Source organism: Benincasa hispida, chromosome 8, assembly GCF_027475165.1.
Source record: "Benincasa hispida cultivar pf3 chromosome 8, pf3_genome.v1.1, whole genome shotgun sequence".
Classification (NCBI taxonomy): domain Eukaryota; kingdom Viridiplantae; phylum Streptophyta; class Magnoliopsida; order Cucurbitales; family Cucurbitaceae; genus Benincasa; species Benincasa hispida.
Window position 1 is genome coordinate 63,587,817 of NC_143485.1, and position 20,463 is coordinate 63,608,279.

Genomic DNA, 20,463 nt, shown 5'->3' on the forward strand with positions numbered 1-20,463 from the left:
TTTGAGTATATAGTCAAAACGGTCTATAGTATGAGGATAAGGCTGGGTACCTTAACCTGAAGACACTATGGATGCGACCCACTTTATATTTGATACAAACGATGGGATCCTGAATCGTTCATGTAGAGACATGCGAGTGGGGGCATCCTATGCAATAAGTTTGCATAAGATCGGATCACCCAAAATGGTCACTTTTACTTTATAACACCGTTTACTGATAAGACTGACTATTTCAATTTGATGACCTAAGTAACTTGATCTTAATCCTGTTCTAACTATGAACTCATGTTCATTCGGGATTATCCTTTAATCTGCATAGGTGAGAATGGCTCAACATCGCCGACTCAATAATCCTCCCATTTTAGGAGTAAGACTGGGTAGATAGCTGGGAACATAGTTTTGCAAGATGGAATTCCCTCATACTCGATTCTAGGGATAGTAGATAGGTTATTCTCTTAAGTGCAGACTCTAGGTCTTCAACAAGGGGTCCTGCCCTCTCATTGGCTTGAGAGGGACTCAATTTGATTATTGGACCACAAATCAATAGTTCATTAGAGGATCACTAAGACTAACGGAGCAAGATGTAATTATAGGGGTAAAACAATAATTTTGACCTAGTTGTAATTACGAACAATCTGCGAAGAATCGACTTACTAATTATAATTAAATCAAGTGGACAGAAATATATCTATAGTAGGGAGAGTGCAGCTGCTAGGCTTTAGTGGAGTGTCCCAATAGTTCAAATGTTGATTAATTAAGTTAAAGAATTTAGCCGGTCAATCTCGGATTGTAAAAGCTCATGATCTGTAGGTCCATTAAGCCCATCTGCTAACTCATATCGGACTAAACCTTAGAACAGTATGATAAGAATTTGAAACCTTCAAATTCAGCTTTATATGCGATAAAATTAATGCAATTATATAGTTTAATTGTTGAATTAAACGAAATTGTAGAGTTGTAAATATTTGAATTTGATTTAAATATTGTACATGTGAATAGGGATTGGTGTTTTATCAATTTAATATTTGATGTTCAATTAATTTGACTAATTAAATTATTTAATTAATTATTTAAAATTATTTTTTTAAAATAAATGCATTTTATTTAAAATCAATCATTTGAATTAATTTTATTAAAATTAGAATTTATTAAAATTATTTTTTAGAAAAACAAAATTTAGATGGAGTTTTAGGGTTAGTGCGTTTTTTTTCACTTTTTCCACTAATTTTAACACCTAATCTCATTCCAATTAGTGCTTAATTGGTGTCATGTTGAGGTTAATTCAAATTGCATGTAATTCTTCTTTAATTAGAAGAAAATTTACTTAAAAAAACAGATTCATGCATTTTGGTAAAAAGAAGAAAAGGAGATTAGTTCATACCTAGTTCTACACACAAAACTATCTAAAATTCCCTTCAATCTCTTCACAAATTGGATCCCACCATCCATTCTAAGATTGGAGAATAGCAGGGAAGGCTCTAAAGGTAGTCCACAACGAGTTCATGATCAGATTCGAGCAAAGGGTTGCATTAATTTGGAGATCTACAAAGGTTGTATTTCTGAAATCCTAATTCTTGATATGAACATGCATGCTTTAACCCTAAACTTGATGTAATTAGGGTGTTTAGATCCTGATTGCTTCCACATGTGTGTTGTTAACTCTAATAGCTCTAACTATAGAGAAAGAGTAAATTTCTTCTTGTGAAGCTGCGTTCCCAGCTCCCTAATTAAACGAATCCCTAAAATGGTAGGCATATTAAGTCGTCGAAATTGACCACTCTCATCCCATGCAAATCAAAGGACCGCCTTTACTGGCAGGAGTTCACAACTTACTCAGGATTCAGGTCAAGTCACCCATGGTCATCTTGGTGAAATGTAAGTTTCTTCTATCAACGGCATTATATAGAGAGATTATTTTATTTCGTGGTCCAGTCTTATACAAACTCTATGTATAAAACACTCCCGCTCACATGTCTCCATATAAATGATCAGGATCATATCATTTGTAGCACTTTACAATGATTGTAACAATTACAAAATGGGTCATATTCGTAGTATCACCAGGATAAGGTACCCAGTCTTATCCATCTACTATAGACCGTTTAGGTTATCTCTTAAACATGATCCACCTGTATATCTCCATATATATGTTTAAGTTACAGAAGATAACCTTGGATCTTATTTTATTGGTTTTGTGGGTTAATTCTACTAAATATCAAATAAAATGTTTCTTATTTTATTAGATAAATAAATTGTTTGTACAGTACAATTACAAACTACAAGAGCCATGAGATTTAGAGTATCAACCCCAACAACTTCAATATTATCTCAATTTCTATCTCTTTGTGGTAAATTTTATGATTTTTTTTTAATTTTTGTTATACATTTTTTGTCCTTTACTCTTACTCATAGTTGAGTTGAATTAGGTTAAATTTTTTTCTCCTCTTGATGCAATATAGTTTTCTCATTGTAAAAGATGTTTTATTTTTTTATCACGCAAATATCTCGCAACTTCCAAAGAAATGCCCAAGTCCAAATCAATTTTCTACTTGTTTTCGGTGACTGAGGGTAGTTTTACACATGTTTTAGCAAGTTTTTAGTTACTGTTTTCTTATCTCACAAACATTTCACACCCCACGCAAATCAAAGGACTCCCTTTACTGGCAGGAGTTCACAACTTACTCAGGATTCAGGTCAAGTCACCCATGGTCATCTTGGTGAAATGTAAGTCTCTTCTATAAACGGTATTATATAGAGAGACTATTTGTTTCGTGGTCCGGTCTTATACAAACTCTATGTATACAATACTTATGCTCACATGTCTCCACATGAATGATCAGGAACATATCATTTGTAGCACTTTACAACGATAGTAACAATTACAAAATAGGTCATATTCGTAGTGCCACCAAGATAAGGTACCCAACCTTATCCATCTACTATAGACCGTTTAGATTATCTCTTAAACATGATCCACCTGTATGTCTCCATATATATGTTTAAGTTAAAGAAGATAACCTTGTGTAACACCCTGAATTTTGTTATTAATGTAATTTCAGTATTTTCTAGTATTAAAGGGGATTTTTGAAATTTTGGAAATTTAAGTGTAATTATTGTGATTTGATCGCAAAGAAAGAGATGATTCATCTTAATTGTTTAATCAGAGAGAAATTGTAGAAATTGAACTTTTTATGTCACACAAATTTAATTTGAAATTGATGTCAGGAATTAATTTCATTTTGGGAGGGGGTTGGTTAAATTCTTTTTTAACTGAAAATTTTAAAGGAATAAAGGATGTAAAAGTTAGAAGAAAGAGAATAAAATAAGGTAAGATAAGATATAATATTTTATTTTATTTTATTTTATTTCCTTATTTATTTTTTTTTCTTTTCTTTTTTTCCCCTTCCCCTTCTTTTTCTCATGCAAAGCGACCCACCCAACCATTCTTCTCCGCATCGTCCACCACCGACCCAGCCTCTGCGCCGCTTTCCCTCCTTCATGCCGCTCGTCGCGTCGATGCTTCCTCCCAGCCGTTGAAGTCAACACTGAGTCACAGATCTAAGACGCACGTCCTAGCTGTCTCAGTCACAGATCCAGCCGCTCGCCCTCGTCCTCCATGTCGAATCCACCGGAAAAGCCAGATCTAAAGCGTCGTCTCGCCGTTCGCGACCCAGCACCGCCCCTCCCTCAGTCAGTTGGATCCGACTCCTACCAGTCGTGCGCCGCTCGACGACGAGCTTCAAATTCCCGCCTCTCTCTCTCTCTAACCCACGAATCTGTAGTTTGCCGCCTCCGGTTGCGAGTCGCTGCTACATAGGTTGTGCAACTTCACTCCGACACTGCCGTCAAGCAGGATGTCGTCACCACTCACCGAATCTACTAGTTTGGGTGAGTTTTGTTGGGAATTTGAGGATTTGTTGTTCAAGTTTTGAATACCCAGCCAACTATGGGCCTAATTACTGGATTATCTATGATTTTGAATTTTAGATACAAAGTTTGGAGGGATTTTAAAGTCTTTTGGGTGCTACCGATAAGATTATGAGTTACGTCAATTCTGGTAAGTTTTGGGTGAATAGTTGTTTTGGTTTCCTTTTGGATTAAGGATAATTATTGAAAATTTAGTTATTAAAATTTGGTTTTGATTTAGGTCCGGATTGGACAAATAAATAGAACTTTGGAACTGACTTTGAACCAAGAAGCGACTTCGTTAAATTAAATTTGGGGACATTTGGTTTAATTTAGTTAATTGGATTTAGACCCCAAAGATGAGTTTAAAACTTTGGATTTATTATTTTTTGACTAGGGGTGCTAAATTAATATTTGTAATATATGTTATAAGGCTAGTATGATAGATGAATATTATGACAGAACGATAGCATGATAGACGAATAGTATAATATGATCGATATATGTTCTTGTATGAGAATCTGAAAGATTTATTTGTGCACGTAGATACTTGCATGCTAGTATGAGATGATACTTGATTCACTAAGGTTGTATTTGATATGGGGATATTGAGGCATATATGCATGTTGTAGAGTCATGATGTTGAAGTGTATATGTATGTTATAGAACCATGTTGTGATACTTGTGATGTTGAGACTATGATAGTGTCTTTACTGATTAGTTAGATGCCCACTAAATATTGTGTTTCCTTCAGGATTCACCAGGGGTTGTGTTTCCTTCGGGATTCACCAGGGGTGTGTTTCCTTCGAGATTCACCAGGGGTTGTGTTTCCTTCGGGATTCACCAGAGGTTGTGGGTCCTACGGGACTTACTAGAGGTAGTGGGCATACTTAATTACAGTAGGATAGAAATCAATTTTTCATGTATGTATGTGTCCCATGAGAACTAGAGCAGTTTATATGTTCCACAAGAGGTAGGCATCTAGAGGACATAGATGTCTAGCCTGACCCTAGTAGTGGGTTACTTACTGAGTATTTTATACTCATCCTTTCTCATGTTGTTGTTTCAGGTAAAGGTAGAGATGCAGTGGAGATTGACAAGCGGAATTCGTGATCGAGCCACTAGGACCAGTTTTATGCTTCCGCTCATGAGATTTAGATTTCTTTTCATGTTTTTTTCAACTTTCATTTTTTATGTTTGAAACTTACTATTAAGAATTGTTTTTAGACTTATTTATTATTATTTATGGGTACCCTATTATTTGTTTTAATATTTGAATTTAATGAAAGACTTTTGAATTTACCTTATTTATTTAGCATTTATTTCACCATAAAATGGTATCATTTTAAGTTCCATGCATGCATGTATTTAGTAACGGTCTAACTTGAGTCCTAGGAGGTCGGTCGTTACACCTTGGACCTTATTTTATTGGTTTTGTGGGTTAATACTACTAAATTTCAAATAAAATGTTTCTTATTTTATTAGATAAATAAATTATTTGTATAGTACAATTACAAACTACAAGATCCACGAGATTTAGAGTATCAACCCCTACAACTTCAATATTATCTCAATTTCAATCTCTTTGTAGTAAATTTTATGATTTTTTTTTTAATTTCTATTATAGATTTTTTTGTCCTTTACTCTTACTCATAGTGGAGTTGAGTTAGGTTAAATTTTTTTCTCCTCTTGATACAATATAGTTTTCTCATTGTAAAAGATGTTTCACTTCTAGTTGCATCTACCAAAAATGACATTTTTCTCCTCTTTAGCTACTTTTTTTTATCTTGCCAATATCTCGCAACTTTCAAACTTGTACTACCTCAGCCCAAATTAATTTTCTACTTTTTTAGATGAATTAATGTAGTTTTATACATGTTTTAGGGAGTTCTTTAGCTATTGTTTTTTATCAAGCAAATATCTCGCAACTTCCAAACTTGAAATGCCTAAGTCCAAATCAATTTTCTACTTGTTTTCAGTGACTTAGGGCAGTTTTGCACATGTTTTAGCAAGTTTTTAGTTACTGTTTACTTATCTCACAAACATCTCACAACTTCCAAACTTGAAATGCCTAAGCTCAAATCAATTTTCTATTTGTTTTATGTGATTTAGGGTAGTTTTGCACATATTTTAGCAAGTTAATTAGCTACTATTTTTTTTCTTGTAAACATCTCACAACTTTCAAACTTGGAATGCCTAAGCCCAAATCAATTTTTTACTTGTTTTAGATGATTTAAGGTTGTTTTGGACATGTTTTAGAAAATTTTGAAGTACGATTTTTTATTTCGCAAACATCTCGCAACTTTCAAACCTAAAATGCCTAAGCCACAAGACAATTTTCTACAACTTTCAAACCTAAAATGCCTAAGCCACAAGACAATTTTCTACTTGCTTTAGGTGATTTATGGTTGCACATGTTTTGGCAAGTTTTTAGGTACTGTTTTTTATATCGCAAACATCTCACAATTTTCAAACTGGAAATGTCTAAGCTAGGTGATTTAGGGGTGATTTTGCACATGTTTTAGAAAGTTTATCTCGGAACTTCTAAACTTAAAATGCCTAAATCCAAATAAATTTTCTACTTATTTTAGGTGATTTAGGGTGGTTTTGCACATGTGTTTAGCAAGTTTTTAGATACTGTTTTTTGTCTCGCAACTATCTCGCAACTTCCAAACTTGAAATACCAAAGCTCAAATCAATTTTATACTTGTTTTAGGTGATTTAGGTGGTTTTGCACATATTTTAGCAAGTTTTTTAGCTACTGTTATTTATCTCGCAAGCATCTCGCAACTTTCAAACTTGGAATGCCTAAGCCCAAATCAATTTTCTAGTTGTTTTAGGTGATTTAAGGTGGTTTTGCACATGTTTTAGAAAGCCTTTAAGTACAGTCTTTTATCTTGTAAACATCTTGCAACTTTCAAACTTGAAATGCCTTGGCCCCAGTCAATTTTCTACTTGCTTTAGGATGATTTAGGGTGGTATTGTACATGTTTTAGCAAGTCTTTAGGTATTGTTATCTTGCAAACATCTCGCAACTTTCAAACTTAAATGCTTGAGTCCAAATTAATTTTAGGTGATTTAGGGTGGTTTTACACATTTTTCAGGGAGTTTTTTAGGTACTATTTTTTTTTTCTCGCAAACATTTCGAACTTCCAACCTAAAATGTCTAACCTCAAATCATTTCTATACTTGCTTTAGCTGACTTAGAGTGATTTAGGGTGGTTTTCCACATGTTTTAGCATGTATTTAGGTATTATTTTTTTATCCCGCAACTATCTCGCAAACATCTCGCAACTTCTAAACTTGAAATTTCAAATTGCAAATCCATTTTATACTTGTCATAGGTGATTTAGAGACGATTTAGGATGATTTCACATGTTTAGCACGTTCTTAAGTATTTATTTTATCTCGCAACCCCTTCCTTATAAATTTTTTGAGGAAATAAGGACTTCTCGATAATTTAAGGACGACTCATGTTATGGTGGGGTATAGAATGAGAGACAAAAAAATATGATGAATATCTCGATGTTTTGAGACTTGTAATTTATGTATATATTATTTGAAAATTCAATAAAATGTTGAATGGATTGAATTCCGTAGCAAAAGCGAGTGATCGCTTTACTTTCAATTTTGTTTTAGAATTTTCAATACATAATAGAAAACACAGCATGCATTCACAATGCAATAAAGATTTAGCATCAATTAAAAGTTAATTTTACAAAGAAAAAGAAACGACTTACCTTTGAATATAGTTTTCAAGAATTCTAGCAATTCTTCTTCCTTCTCAACATATAGCATCAAGGTCTTCTCTAGAACATGAATGTGATGCCACCATCAGGTCTTCTCGATTATTCTTTTACCAAGGACCATCTAGTGGGAACCAGCTTTTGAAAGAGAGTAGGGAATTGAATTTTGGGAGATCTTTTCACATAGAACTCAGTGCTTTATCAAATTCATTGAGAGCGAGGGGTTCTCTCCACTCCTATTTATAAAAAAAATATTATTTCTTTTTGTGTTATCTCATCTAGTGGGGTAACTCTCGCTTATTTATTTAATTTAATCAAATTTAATTAATTAAATTTGATAACTACCCACTTCCTTATTTATTAAATTTAATTTGATTAAACTAATCTAATCAAATTAAATTAATTATATTTATTAATTAAATATCGAATATTTAATTAAAGATTTAAATCATATTCAAATGTGCATTTCTCATAACTTATAGTTTTAATATGAATCTTATTCATATTAACTCTTAACCTATAGTTTTAATATAAATCTCCTTCATAATATTTATTATTTGAAATTTATTCAAATACAATAAATCTTCTTTTATTATACAGTTTAATTTTGAATCTTATTCAAAATTAACTTTATATTATAATATATCTATATACATTATTAATTATATCATATACAATTAATGTTGTTCCCTTAATTAATTTAAACAATTCAAATTATTTCAAAACTAATAGTCCTTGTTTACTCATTATGAGCAGGGGACCTAATTGACCTACAGATTAGAAGCTCCAATGATACGAGATTAACTAATTAAACTCTTTAATTACATTAATCAACATTCATTAACTGTGGGTCACTTCACTAAAAACCCATAACTATACTTTTCGCACTATAGAATATTTTGCATCTATGCATTTAACTATTACAAGTAAGTCGATCCTTCATAAGCTGTTCGTATTTACAGTTGGGTCAAATTATCGTTTTATCTCTGTAATTACCTTTTACTCCTCGAGTACCATTGATCCCTCTAATGAACAATCTGCTTACGATCTTATCATAAACCAAGTCCCTCTCAGATCAATGAGAGGAAGAGTACTCTTTGTTCAAGACTCGAAACCAGCATTTAAAGGAACTACTCATTTACTTACCCTAAAAATGAGTAAATTTCATCTTGTGAAATTATGTTCTCAACTCCTTACTCGAACATGTCCTAAAATTGTAGGCTTATTAAGTTGATGACTCAGACAACTCTCACCCATACAAATCAAAGAACAACTCTAGAGTTAGGAGTCTGTAACTAACTCAGGATTGAGATCGAGTTATATGATTATCCTATGAAATATTAGTCTCTTCAGTCAACGATGTTATTAAAAAAATGATTAAAGATTCTGCGGTCTAGTCTTTATACAAACTCATTTAAAGATAATACCACCATTCGCATATCTCCACACGAACGATTTGGATTTGTTGATTTGGATCAAAACGAATCGTATCCATAGTGTTAAACGAATCGTATCCATAGTGTTAACAGGATAAAGTGCCCAACCATATCTAAGTCGTGTAAACTCACTTAAAACAAATATAAAAATATGATTTGGAGTTAAAAACATTTCAAATATGAAAGTTGGGATTTAAAAGTATGTGTAAACGCACCCTAATAGAGAGAGAGTTGCTAAGATTGTTGCGAGATTAAAAATAAAAAAGAATTGCTAAAATATGTGTCCCAACAACCCTAAATGACCTAAAATCAGTTTGGAGTTTAATATCATTTAATGTTAGATAAGTACAAAAACGAAAAACCACTCTGAATCACCTAAAACAAATATTTTCATACCCGACCCCAAAGTGAGGTCTAGCCATTTCAGTTCGAGTTAAGGCCCTAAAAATTAAAATCATTCCAGTCTAAAGTCGTTGCTAAAATAAAAAGAAACTGAACACATACGTATCACATGGTTTATATTACTAATAAATATGAGATTTTAAAAGTCTTAGAATTGTTTTTAGAAAAAGGCAAGAACACTTCATATATTTTAGGCTCAGTCCAATCCTGGAAAGAAATCATTTACACTTGAAATCGGAGGGGTGCGCCAGGCCCAAGCTGTAGTGCAACGCATTGGACGACACTCGAGAGCCCCAGCAGCAAGCTACCGTGATAGGCCCTCCCCCTAAAAAAATTAATTTAATATCATGTGGGCCGATGGCCCACGTATCAGATATTAAACTGATAAGAACAGATACTACACTTGATCTTAGCCAAAAGGCCGAGAAAGGTATGCTTTTCAGAGTCGTATGCACGCTCCCTTTATACCCATCCCGTTGCTATTGCTTTTAAAGTTTTATCGATGTGGGACAAAGAAACTACTTCCCCTCGTTCTCTCAACTGCGAATTCTGTTCATTTTCTTAAGTCCCATATTCACTGACATTTGTTTTTCCCTTTTATGACATTTGTTCAATATTAGGAATACTAGTAATCAATCAAAAAGGAGTTCTAAAACATACTTATTATTATCCTTGAACAATGTTCAGTAACGATTTAGTCCTTAATTTTATTAAACAACGGTTTAGTCTCTATCGTCTTTTACACGTAGATTGATAATTATAGATTGAATTTATTTATAAACAACAAAGATTAAGTCATTGCTTGATAAAAATTTATATGTAATTTCGATGAGAATTATCATGGTGAAGATAAAAATTTAATAAATTTGAAAGTATTTAGACTAAATTATTACATACTAAATTTTAAAGACTAAATTGGTATAAATTTAAAATTTTCTAGACTAAATGGTTACAAACTCAAATTTATTAACTAAATTGTTATTTCGATTTAAAAAAAAAAAATAGAGACCAAATATGCTTTTTCACGTTAAAGATATATGCATTTATATAATATTATTTTGCCAGACATAACAATGATGATCTTTAAATTGGTTTAGTTTCCATTTCGTATTTATGTCTCACAATGTTACTTAAGATTTGAGTTTTGTTTCAATTTGGTCCCTAAATTTCAATATTTGCACTTTTAATCTTAGTTTTCCACTCAATGCTTAGTTTTAGTATTTTGTGTTAATATCTATTCATTAGTTTAAAAGAACTAGGAAGTTAATTTTTATAAGGAACTTAATTCATTATTATTTATTTAATTCTTTTAAATTAATTAATAGACATTTATACTAAAAACTGGCAAATATGTTTAGTTAAATCTTGAAACTAAAGGACCAAATTAAAACAAAATTCAAATCTCAACGTTAAAATTGTAACATTTTGAAATGTATAGGCTAAATTAAAATCAAACTTAAAACTTAAGTATTAAAAGTGTAATATTTTGAAACACTAAAGACCAAATAGAAATTAAATCTAAAATTTACAGACCCAAGAGTATTTTTCTACTTGAATAAGGGCCTATTTGGATTGATTTATAAATGTTTTTCAAAAATTCATTTTCATTTGAACACTTTTTGATAAAAACGATTTAAAATAAAAATACTAATGTGTTTGGCAACTTTTTCCCAAAAGTGTTTTGTATATAAATTTATTTGGTTTATTATATACTAGAAGTATTTTTATTAATGTCAAATTACTATAAAATATTATGAACTAACATTTTAATATTATCGCCGAAGTTGGTCACCGACAATGGTGGCTAATAGCTAGAGTTGCCCAAAGGTTATCAGAGTTTGCTAGCAGTGGCGGCGATGCCCGATGATGGTGGCCGTCGGAGTTGGCCAATGTAGCCACAACAATATAGTGAAAATGAGGTAGATGACTTTTGAAGCATTTTGATAATTTCAAAAATTGTACATATTAAGAAAAGATTAGCCATTAAACACTTAAAAATCATATTTCTAAAAGTTAATTTAAGCGTTTATCCTCATCTAACTTATTTTATAAATTTATTTTTTCAAAATTTATTTTGTATGGTGGTCAAACACTTGATTTTTTTCCAAAATGATTTATGTTTTAAATTAAACACTTGAAAATACATTCCAAACACACCCAAATTGTCTTCTAATTTATGAACTTTATAGCATATTATGATTTGGCAACTAAAATACCATATAAAAAATTTAATGTAATGTTTATGGATAGTGATACATACATGCATAATAAACCATAACCTATAATTTGAGATAAGATGTCATAAAAGACCTAAAACCCCCTTGATGGTTTTCTTTTTGTTTTCTTTTTCATATTTCACTCGTATGATTTCACTAATGTGAAAATTATAATTTTTTGTTCGTGTGAAACAAGAGTATTTTATCTACTTCAAATACAATGGTTATACCTACAAAACTATAAAATATATGTGCAATTTTTAAGTTAACATCTCAATTCAGGGTTGAGATTTTGAAAAAAAAAATTTGTGTAATTGAATGGTTGAACAAAAAGTTAAACAAACAAAAATAGTTGGTAGAAAACCAAACTTCTTTTAGGTTACAAAGAAGTACACTAGATACTCCCAACTTTAACTCAACTCTTCACCCCAAGCATAGACTTCCTAACTCACAGACATATTAACTCCCGATTTCATAACTCAATTCCATACCCCAAACAACTCTCTTCCTACTCGGTATAATAAAAACAAAATCGTGAAATCAACAATTAGTTCAAGATACCAACTTATTCTATTAACATTTGATTGAAGCAATAGGCAAGAGAAGTATATACACATGTTTACAGCATCATAGAACAGCACGGTACCAGCACAACCTTACGGTTTTTTCAATACCGCTCATCGAACATATTTCGCAACCGTTTCAATAACATCTACAATACGACCAAAACATTCCTTTCACAATGTCAATCGAACAATTCTGGCACGCTTCTAAAATCTGGCAAAGACTAAACTTGCATCCCAACACCATTTATATGGGACTAGCCCTTGATGGTACCTACAAGCGAAAAGCATCAACAACTTTCATGGCCCTTTTTGTGTGTGCATTAGAAAAACGAAAATGAAGGGCAGAGAGAACAGGCTCTCTAATATTATATGTCATCATTGTCATCGTTTAAAAGCAGGAAAAAGTACGAGAGGAGAATTTGGGGGCCTCACTCTTAGAAATGACAAAATCCCGGTGGACAACTTTCAGAAATAAACATAGTATGTGGGGGTATTAGAGTTGACTTAGCGTTCATTGTCTATACATCTTTAGGAAGATTTTGGAATCTTTAATTTTAGTGTATAGACAATGAACGTGAAGTCAATCCTAACATTCCTACAGTATTTTTTAAAGTTGTCCACCTAAATTTTGACATTTCTAAGAGTGGCCCCAAATTCTTGGTAACAAAAAGGAATTCAGCAGAAAAAAAGTATACTGAGGATATAAGAAAGTCACTAAATAGATTTACTATGTTTCGTTAAAAGAAATACAAACCGGAGAATTTGTTGTCAAAGTCCATTCCCGAGGACGATGTATGGCTGCAGAATCGTCACGAACGAAGGTTATTGTCCTCGTTTGTTCTTGGGAACTAGCTGCTATCCATGGTGGTAATTCTCTCATGATCCAGAGAACAAATGCCGAAGGAATTGATGATCCTGGCATAATAATCTGCTTCATATCAAAAATCAAAGAAAATTGCATAAACCCGAAAAGCGAGTTCCTCCATCCCCTTCCATAGTGTGAGACGCTGGAGGCTTGCCCAGGTTGGCTAAGGGAGGGATGAAGGCAGGGGGCCTCCGATCTGATGACTAAAACAAGTTCCAAGTCGACGGGAACCAACCGTAAAAAAGTGGAGTCTTGCAAGGATGTAAGACTATTTTTGAGATATAAGATGTTTGAAGAGAGCAAAGAAAATGAATCTGAGGCAGGAATTTAAGTAGGTAGGGGACCTGATCAATTTCCCAAAACAAATGGTTCAATATGAAAGGGAAATTTTAAGAGGCTAACTACAATTTAGACAGATCCAAAACTCAAGTAACAAGCACAAGAAACTAACTTTGAAAGCTGATACCTATAAAATAATATGTAATCTGCAAAATAGAAGTATATGCACCATAAATGTGATATTGTCGTTGCCACTGATTCGGTACCTGCAACCATAGTGAGTAAAATTCATAGTTTTGAAAACTGACCGAACAAGTTCTTGATTTTTTTATTTTTTTATTTTTTTGGCCTTTTTCTCAAGAAAACAAGAATTCATCAGTTAAATTGAGTGTATACCGGAATATTTGTTACAAGAGCTACAAGTGCACTTGAAGTGAAACATACAACCGACACAGCAGCCAAACCTGCAACCTGGAATGCAACAGAATAATTCCAAAGCAACAAGATGAATGCAGTGATTAAATACAACGCACAGGACAGCAACCAACAAATAAAAGGTTTTGTATATAAATACTCTGAAATAAAAACTGCTAAAACATCAACATCAACCAAGAAAAATAATGATACCTTCAATATTTCAGATGATGCCCTCTCAGATCTGACCCTTCTCATTTTCAAGAACAACAGCAATCCTGAACGTCAAAAAGAAAGAAAAAAAATGATGTTCATAACAATGTAATTAATTCACATAAACCATAAAAGATAAAGTCCTACTACTTGGAATTGTTCAAGTTTTTCAAGCATCGTCTTTTATATACTTAATCAATCAAAATCTCTCAAAGCTGGAAGTCTGTATTTATATTTTGGAAGCCCCTGTATTTCATGTTGGCCAGCGTTTTTATATGAACTTCTTTAACTTCCATCATGAAAGAGGTTCTTTTAGAGAGAGACGAAATTAGCAGACATATTATGGGAAGAGATTCTTGTTTCTTATGCAATAATAAAGGCAATAGTCTAGGATAGATAATTTCAATCAAACTAGAATGGAGAATTATGAGTGAAGACACTAAAAATAACTGATAGCTAGTACAAAGAATAGTTGCGAACCATAGCAAGCTAATGCGCCTCCTAATAAGAGTGTCACTACAGCAAAAAGATCTACATATACTACCTGCACAATAGTAAAATTGATTGCCACATTATTTCATTGCATATCGGGGGGGGGGGGCGCTGCTGGAAGCTGATATTAAGGTGGAACACCATATGACATAATTTTGCATCATAGAGACATTTCGATGGCGAATAGCTTCATACCTTAATGTTGTGCTTTCAATTGGAAAAAGGTTTGTTGAATACAAATCTGTTTTTAGATTCTTCATACCTGAACAACTACCAAAGAATCAACGGATTTGTTTCCCATCTCAAGCCACAGTATCACAGCAAATGCCAATGTTAAAACAAAGATAATTCCGACCACCTGTACATAAACAGCCAGTGATCAGATTTGTCATTTGAGTACTTCAATTTCTTTGTTAGTAATTGGCATCCATTCATGCAGACAAGAGAGGATGCTAGAAAGAACATCATATCGTGTACCAGTATTACTAAATTTTGACGGCTTCCAACATGTGGCAGCCGAACTGGAAGCCACCATCTCCTGCTCCAATCTGTATTTGATGTACTTGGTTTACTAGAGATCTTCTCCAACAAGCCTTCCTCAAAACTCCTCTCTTCATCCTCTTCATCTTCGTCGTCTGGCTGATGGCAAAGGTCAACCCTATAAAAGTTTTCCACAGAATCATAAGAAGCAGCTTTCAAATAAGACAATAATAAAATGGAACAGGAAATTAAAAAATAAAAAGAGGTACATTCAATTATAGTTTATCTCATTATTGCAAATAGGTTTGGCCAAGAGAATAAAGAAAGTTCTTCCTTGTCTCACTAAAACATCACCCAGGAATATTTGTTGACATTGATTCCACGATTTTTCAAGAATGTCCATTAATATCCATATGTAATCAATGCTTTTATCAATATGTAAATAAAAGTAATAACTCAACATTTATGTAAATATTAACATTTACTTGTTTGCTCACACATAATTGTGTAAGAACAGCGTTAAATCACCAATTGACCCAAAAGTTTGTGGGTAAATGTAGATTTAATTATATATCATCTAACACTCCTCATCACTTGTGGATTTGAAATGTGAAGAAGACCCAACAAGTGGAAATCAATATTAAATGGGGGAGGAAATAACATTCCAGGGGCTTGAACACAAGACCTCCTTGGACCACCTGCTCTGATACCAAGTTAAATCACCGATTGACCCAAAAGCTTGAGCTAGTGGGTGAAGATAGATTTAATTATATATCATCTACTAAGCAGCATAAAGGATCGAGGACATTAGTTTCTTCAATTAGGAGAGCTGGTTTAAGCTGCTGCAAGTTCTTGATCCATCCAGTTTTTTCTTTATCCATCCAGGTGTTTCCACGGAGATTGGGGAAACAGTATTACGTGGGTCTTGCGTGAGCATCAACTCAAACAAAGAACGAAACTGCTTTGAATAAATGTAACAAAAGCTATTTTCTGAGCAATGTAGGTGAAAAGAAATGGAAGAATTTTTGAAGAAAAGTGTAAGAATATCATATGATGATGAGATCTATACCTGTGGATTTCTTTTCAAAAGAGCTACGTCCAAATTGCTTTAGCTAGACTAAGAGTTAATGAAACTCCATGCAAAAGAAAGAACTAAAAGGAGAGTAATTTTCTTCAATGTGTAAAAAATGAACTCGTGCAAATTTCAGGATGCTAATGATAAAAGGAAATTACCACTTACCAGAATGACAAAAGAAGAAGAAACAAAGCCAGAAGTAGAATTTTGGGGAAGGCTGCAAAAAAAAAAAGGAACAACCATATTTAAATAATATTGTTCATGTCCTAATATCAAGAGAACAAGAATATTTGTCACTGAGAGATTACCCATGAAAATGAAACCACAAGAACCTGACCAACATAGCCACCCATTGCAAGCAGCAAAAAGAGCCAAGACAAAATAAGCTAAACAACCTGCCATGAAAAAAAGTAACTTTTGGAACCACGTTTGAGTCAAGTAAATAAATGCCAAATACAAATAAATATAGAAACTGGGTCTCAACAATAAAATGTAGAGGCAAAAAGGAGAGAAACGTTTGAATATGATTATGAAAATGGCAACGTCTTACCCAAATTAGAAGAACCAATCAATAGATGAAACACCTGCAGTTTGCAAGTAGCATGAGACAAAAATCCGCATACAAACTAATAAACTTATACTTCAATATCAATAAGATATGTCTTTGCATATGATGTCAAAAAAACACAAGTCACAATAAAACAACATCACGGAGAATATTGCATTGGCATGCATTATGAGTCTGACCATTTTCCCCTAATCCTTAGAAAACTTCTCATTTTCCTCTTTGATCCTATAGCATGCCCACCATGATAAATAGCTAGGAGAAGCACAATTAGCCTCAGACTCAATTTCGTAACCCGAGTAAGGACTTTAGTACGTCCTATATAGTAGGAACCAGAAGAAATCTGGTGCACAAGTGAAGAAGGAAGTTGCAGAGTCCTGCATCTCTCATCCCTATTTCACTATTCTACATTATACAGATCTCCAATATAAGCTAGTCCACCAGACTAACCAAATCATTGATGCCATGCAGACAAAGAAGGATATACCCTTTTTACGTACAACCTGCTTGCTTCTGGTCCAACAAGAAATTCATTCTGGTAACCGTGGAAATGGATCCTCATTCCTCAATGAGGCTGTGCTCCCCTAAGGGAAACTCTAAGAAACAACAAGCGTTTTAAGTTAATTTTCAACCTAGGAATTTAGACCTAAGACTCTGGAGCTTGGAGAGTATATCTAAACATCCCAAGCGTGGTTTCCCAACAATCAATTCTCAAACACAAAAGGCAAGAGATTATCTAAGGCCCGAAATGATCCTGTATATTACAATTGATATAAATTTATTTTCTAAGTTGGGGATGTTAGTGATAATATCCTGACACAAATCACATGACGAGATCTCTTCCGAGCAATAAAATTTAGCTCCCATATGTTAGAAAGGTAACCAGAAACAGAAACTACGGAAATGGCTGCTCAACTGAATAGCAAAGAGGCACGATCCCTAAACTACCAGTGAAGTCAATAAATGTGACTGAAACTAAGAGATAAAAAGTGGAAGCATCTATAAAAAAATGATTTCATTTTTCATCCACAGAAAAATGCATTGGAAGACTCACTTTTTGACGTGTCCAACCATACGAATTTCTTGATTGAATCCTTGCTAACTGGAACAGAAACGGTTAATAAATAGACATTATTTTTCTTATACAAGAATAATTCATATTGCAAACAGAACTAGGAAATAATAAAAATAATTAATACTTAAGTAGTGTGTTAATAGTGAACTTGTAATACAACCAAGAATTGGAAAGTCCCCAAGAATGCTTAAAGCTAAACTATTAAATATCAAATAAGTAGTAAGCACAGAAGCAAAGCCACCAATTCACAGATGCTGCCAACTAACCAAAAAAACTACAAGCTATTCAAACTAATTAAAAAAAATGCAAATAAAGAACTGGTTTCTGATTAAAAAGAAACAAATCAAAAAGGAAAAATCTGGAGGCTAGTAAAAGCAACAGTAATCAAGAGGGTAAAGTACAAATCTCAGTGAATGGAAGTCCATAAACCAATTTGAAACCCCCTTTTAGTCATCTACAGAAAATCAAACAGTAAACAAACTCAATAACCAACCGATCAACAAGATGCATCAAGCCTTCAGTGAAAACAATAAAAACCCCAATTGTCCACAACCTTCAAACACTCAGAAAATGGCAACCTCAAACTATAGACCCGCATTCATACTACAACAATAGAACAATACATTGCAAACCCACATTCCATAGTTTCTAAAAATGGAGAATAAATAAAAGGGGGGAAGGGGAAAATAAGCAAAATCAATGGAATTGCTTGTTTGAACCAGAGAAAACCTGATAAAATGCAAGGACTGCAATAATGGCATCAAGAAGAGCAAGACCCACGTATACACCTAACAAGAGGGGTGGAAAACAAGAGTCTTCAGTTAGTTCAAAAGTCATTTCCTCTCGCTGTCTCTCTGTTCTTCAACCTTCTCTAATCTATAAATGAGAAGAAGAGAGAATGAGAGCGCGTGAAAGCAACGGCTTTGAAAAGGTCTCAGGGGAGATATGTTTTACATTTGCAAAAACGTTGGTGGAAATGTTAGTTTAGCCATTGTCAAAATCACTATTAGCTAAAACGTATTAGCTTCTAACATCAATGAAAAGTGAATTTTGGTAGTGGAAAAAGTAGGGATTTTTGGTACCCATTTGGGAAAGATGAAAAATGAAAATTCGGAAAGGATTTTGTGGGCAGACAAGATCCCTTGTGTTGTCGGATATTCAACACCAGGTGAGGAATTCAAAGCATGTTAGAATCGAAGCCAAGAAAATTCTTCAAATCCCATTTGTATTTTGACCCATTGTCATTGACCTGGGACCTTGGACGGGAAGACTTTGTTCCCTTTTAATTTTTAACTATTTTCATTAGTTGTGGTAACTTGGGCAAGTCAAATAGTAATGATAACAATAAATGGATTAATATTCATCCATTTTTTTTTCTTACAACAATAATAATAATCATAAAGATAACAATACGACATAATTTTTAAATGTAATTGGATTGAGCATGTTTCGCTCATCAATGATCAATTTGCATCTTTTATTATATATTTGGAAGTGGGTTCCATGTATCAGTATGATGCAAAACACAAATAAATAATACCAAATGCAATCAAATAGAGTCCACTTTTCATATTATTATTGATTTATTGTGTGGCTTTACATCCATATTTTCACCTTTTTACCAATTCGACTAGGAATGCAACCAAAATTTAAAAATCAATCCAAACTAAATCAATCTATTGGTTTTGTTTGGTTTTTTTTAGTATAAATTTTGATATTTTAGTTTGTATTTGGATAAAACCAAAAAATATTGGATTTGATTGATTTTTTTTTATTAAAAAATCAATCAAAATCAAACCGATATACTTTTAAAAATACAAATATCAATTATTATGAAGCATGCATTGTTGTTATTTAGAAAAGTATCCAGAAAAAAAAAACAATAATTTCCAACTTCAATCTATTAAAAAAAATTAAATAACAAAAGATAAACCCAATTTTTATTTGAAAAGAGCCCAAATATCCAATTAAAAAATGGAAGTAAAAATTTAAAGAAGATGGAAGTAAAAAAAAGGCCAAAAATCAAGAATCAAGCCAATAATAAATTGAACAAAATAAAAACTAATTATTTGATTTTGTTTTTTATTAGATATCAATTTGGATCAAGCTAATTACTTTGGTTTGATTATTGGTTGGTTTCAAAACCAACCAAACTAAACCGACTTTCACCTCTATATTTGACACATCCACCCGAGAAGTAAATCAATATTATAATGAAAAGAAAAAATAGATAACTAATAAAACATCACTATTGTGAATATATTTAATATAAATAATAAATATTTTAACTTATCTAAAATTACCGGATATCTATTTACTAATTAAATATTTTTTTACGTAAATATTCATCTACAACAAAGTTTGTCTATATTTCAATAGACATTTCTATAAAGTTAATAACATTGACTGTGAGTTGTGAAGAAGGTAATAGATCTCGATGTAATTGACCAAATGAATTTTAAGGTCATAACTTTCTAAAAATGATAGATGAAATGTGGACATCGATTGATATTTATTAAAAAATAAAATTACAAATATAAAAATATATGAAAAAATATCTCAATCAACTAATAATCATTTGATTCTTTTTAAATAATAATTTCTTAGAATTAATAAAATCACTTTAGTGATGTCTTGTAAATAATTTGTTATGTTCCATCAATTTTTGTATAATATAACAAAATTTGGATTCACTCTATGTCGAAGTCGAAGTCATATTTACATACACGTGTC

At 32.6% G+C, this 20,463-nt stretch overlaps 1 protein-coding gene, 1 long non-coding RNA gene and 1 other non-coding gene across 5 annotated transcripts; 1 reads left to right on the top strand and 2 right to left on the bottom strand.

Moving 5' to 3' along the window:
* Positions 1-3,349: 3,349 nt before the first annotated feature.
* Positions 3,350-5,213, top strand: LOC150034773 (uncharacterized). The gene is made up of 3 exons (XR_016531335.1): positions 3,350-3,888; positions 3,988-4,057; positions 4,976-5,213. It is a non-coding gene; the product is annotated as an uncharacterized LOC150034773 (long non-coding RNA).
* Positions 5,214-9,727: 4,514 nt separating this feature from the next.
* LOC120084294 (U2 spliceosomal RNA) lies at positions 9,728-9,924 on the bottom strand. The gene has a single exon (XR_005483658.1). It is a non-coding gene; the product is annotated as a U2 spliceosomal RNA (small nuclear RNA).
* Positions 9,925-12,253: 2,329 nt separating this feature from the next.
* LOC150034774 (tobamovirus multiplication protein 1-like) lies at positions 12,254-18,925 on the bottom strand. 3 transcript variants are annotated; one of them, XR_016531046.1, is made up of 13 exons: positions 18,460-18,925; positions 17,710-17,757; positions 16,641-16,674; positions 16,399-16,485; positions 16,256-16,307; positions 15,013-15,193; positions 14,798-14,893; positions 14,524-14,587; positions 14,044-14,108; positions 13,813-13,887; positions 13,604-13,682; positions 13,027-13,200; positions 12,254-12,543 (listed from the first exon to the last, which is right to left on the bottom strand). XR_016531046.1 is itself a non-coding variant. In XM_090316015.1 (13 exons), exons 1-13 carry the CDS (start codon positions 18,565-18,567, stop codon positions 12,517-12,519), a joined length of 1,077 nt encoding a protein of 358 aa, XP_090172141.1. In that variant the 5' UTR covers positions 18,568-18,925; the 3' UTR covers positions 12,254-12,516. The 3 variants fall into 3 exon arrangements, 1 of the variants encoding a protein (XP_090172141.1); XR_016531047.1 differs by having other exon boundaries at positions 13,027-13,481; XM_090316015.1 differs by having other exon boundaries at positions 13,027-13,187.
* Positions 18,926-20,463: the final 1,538 nt, after the last annotated feature.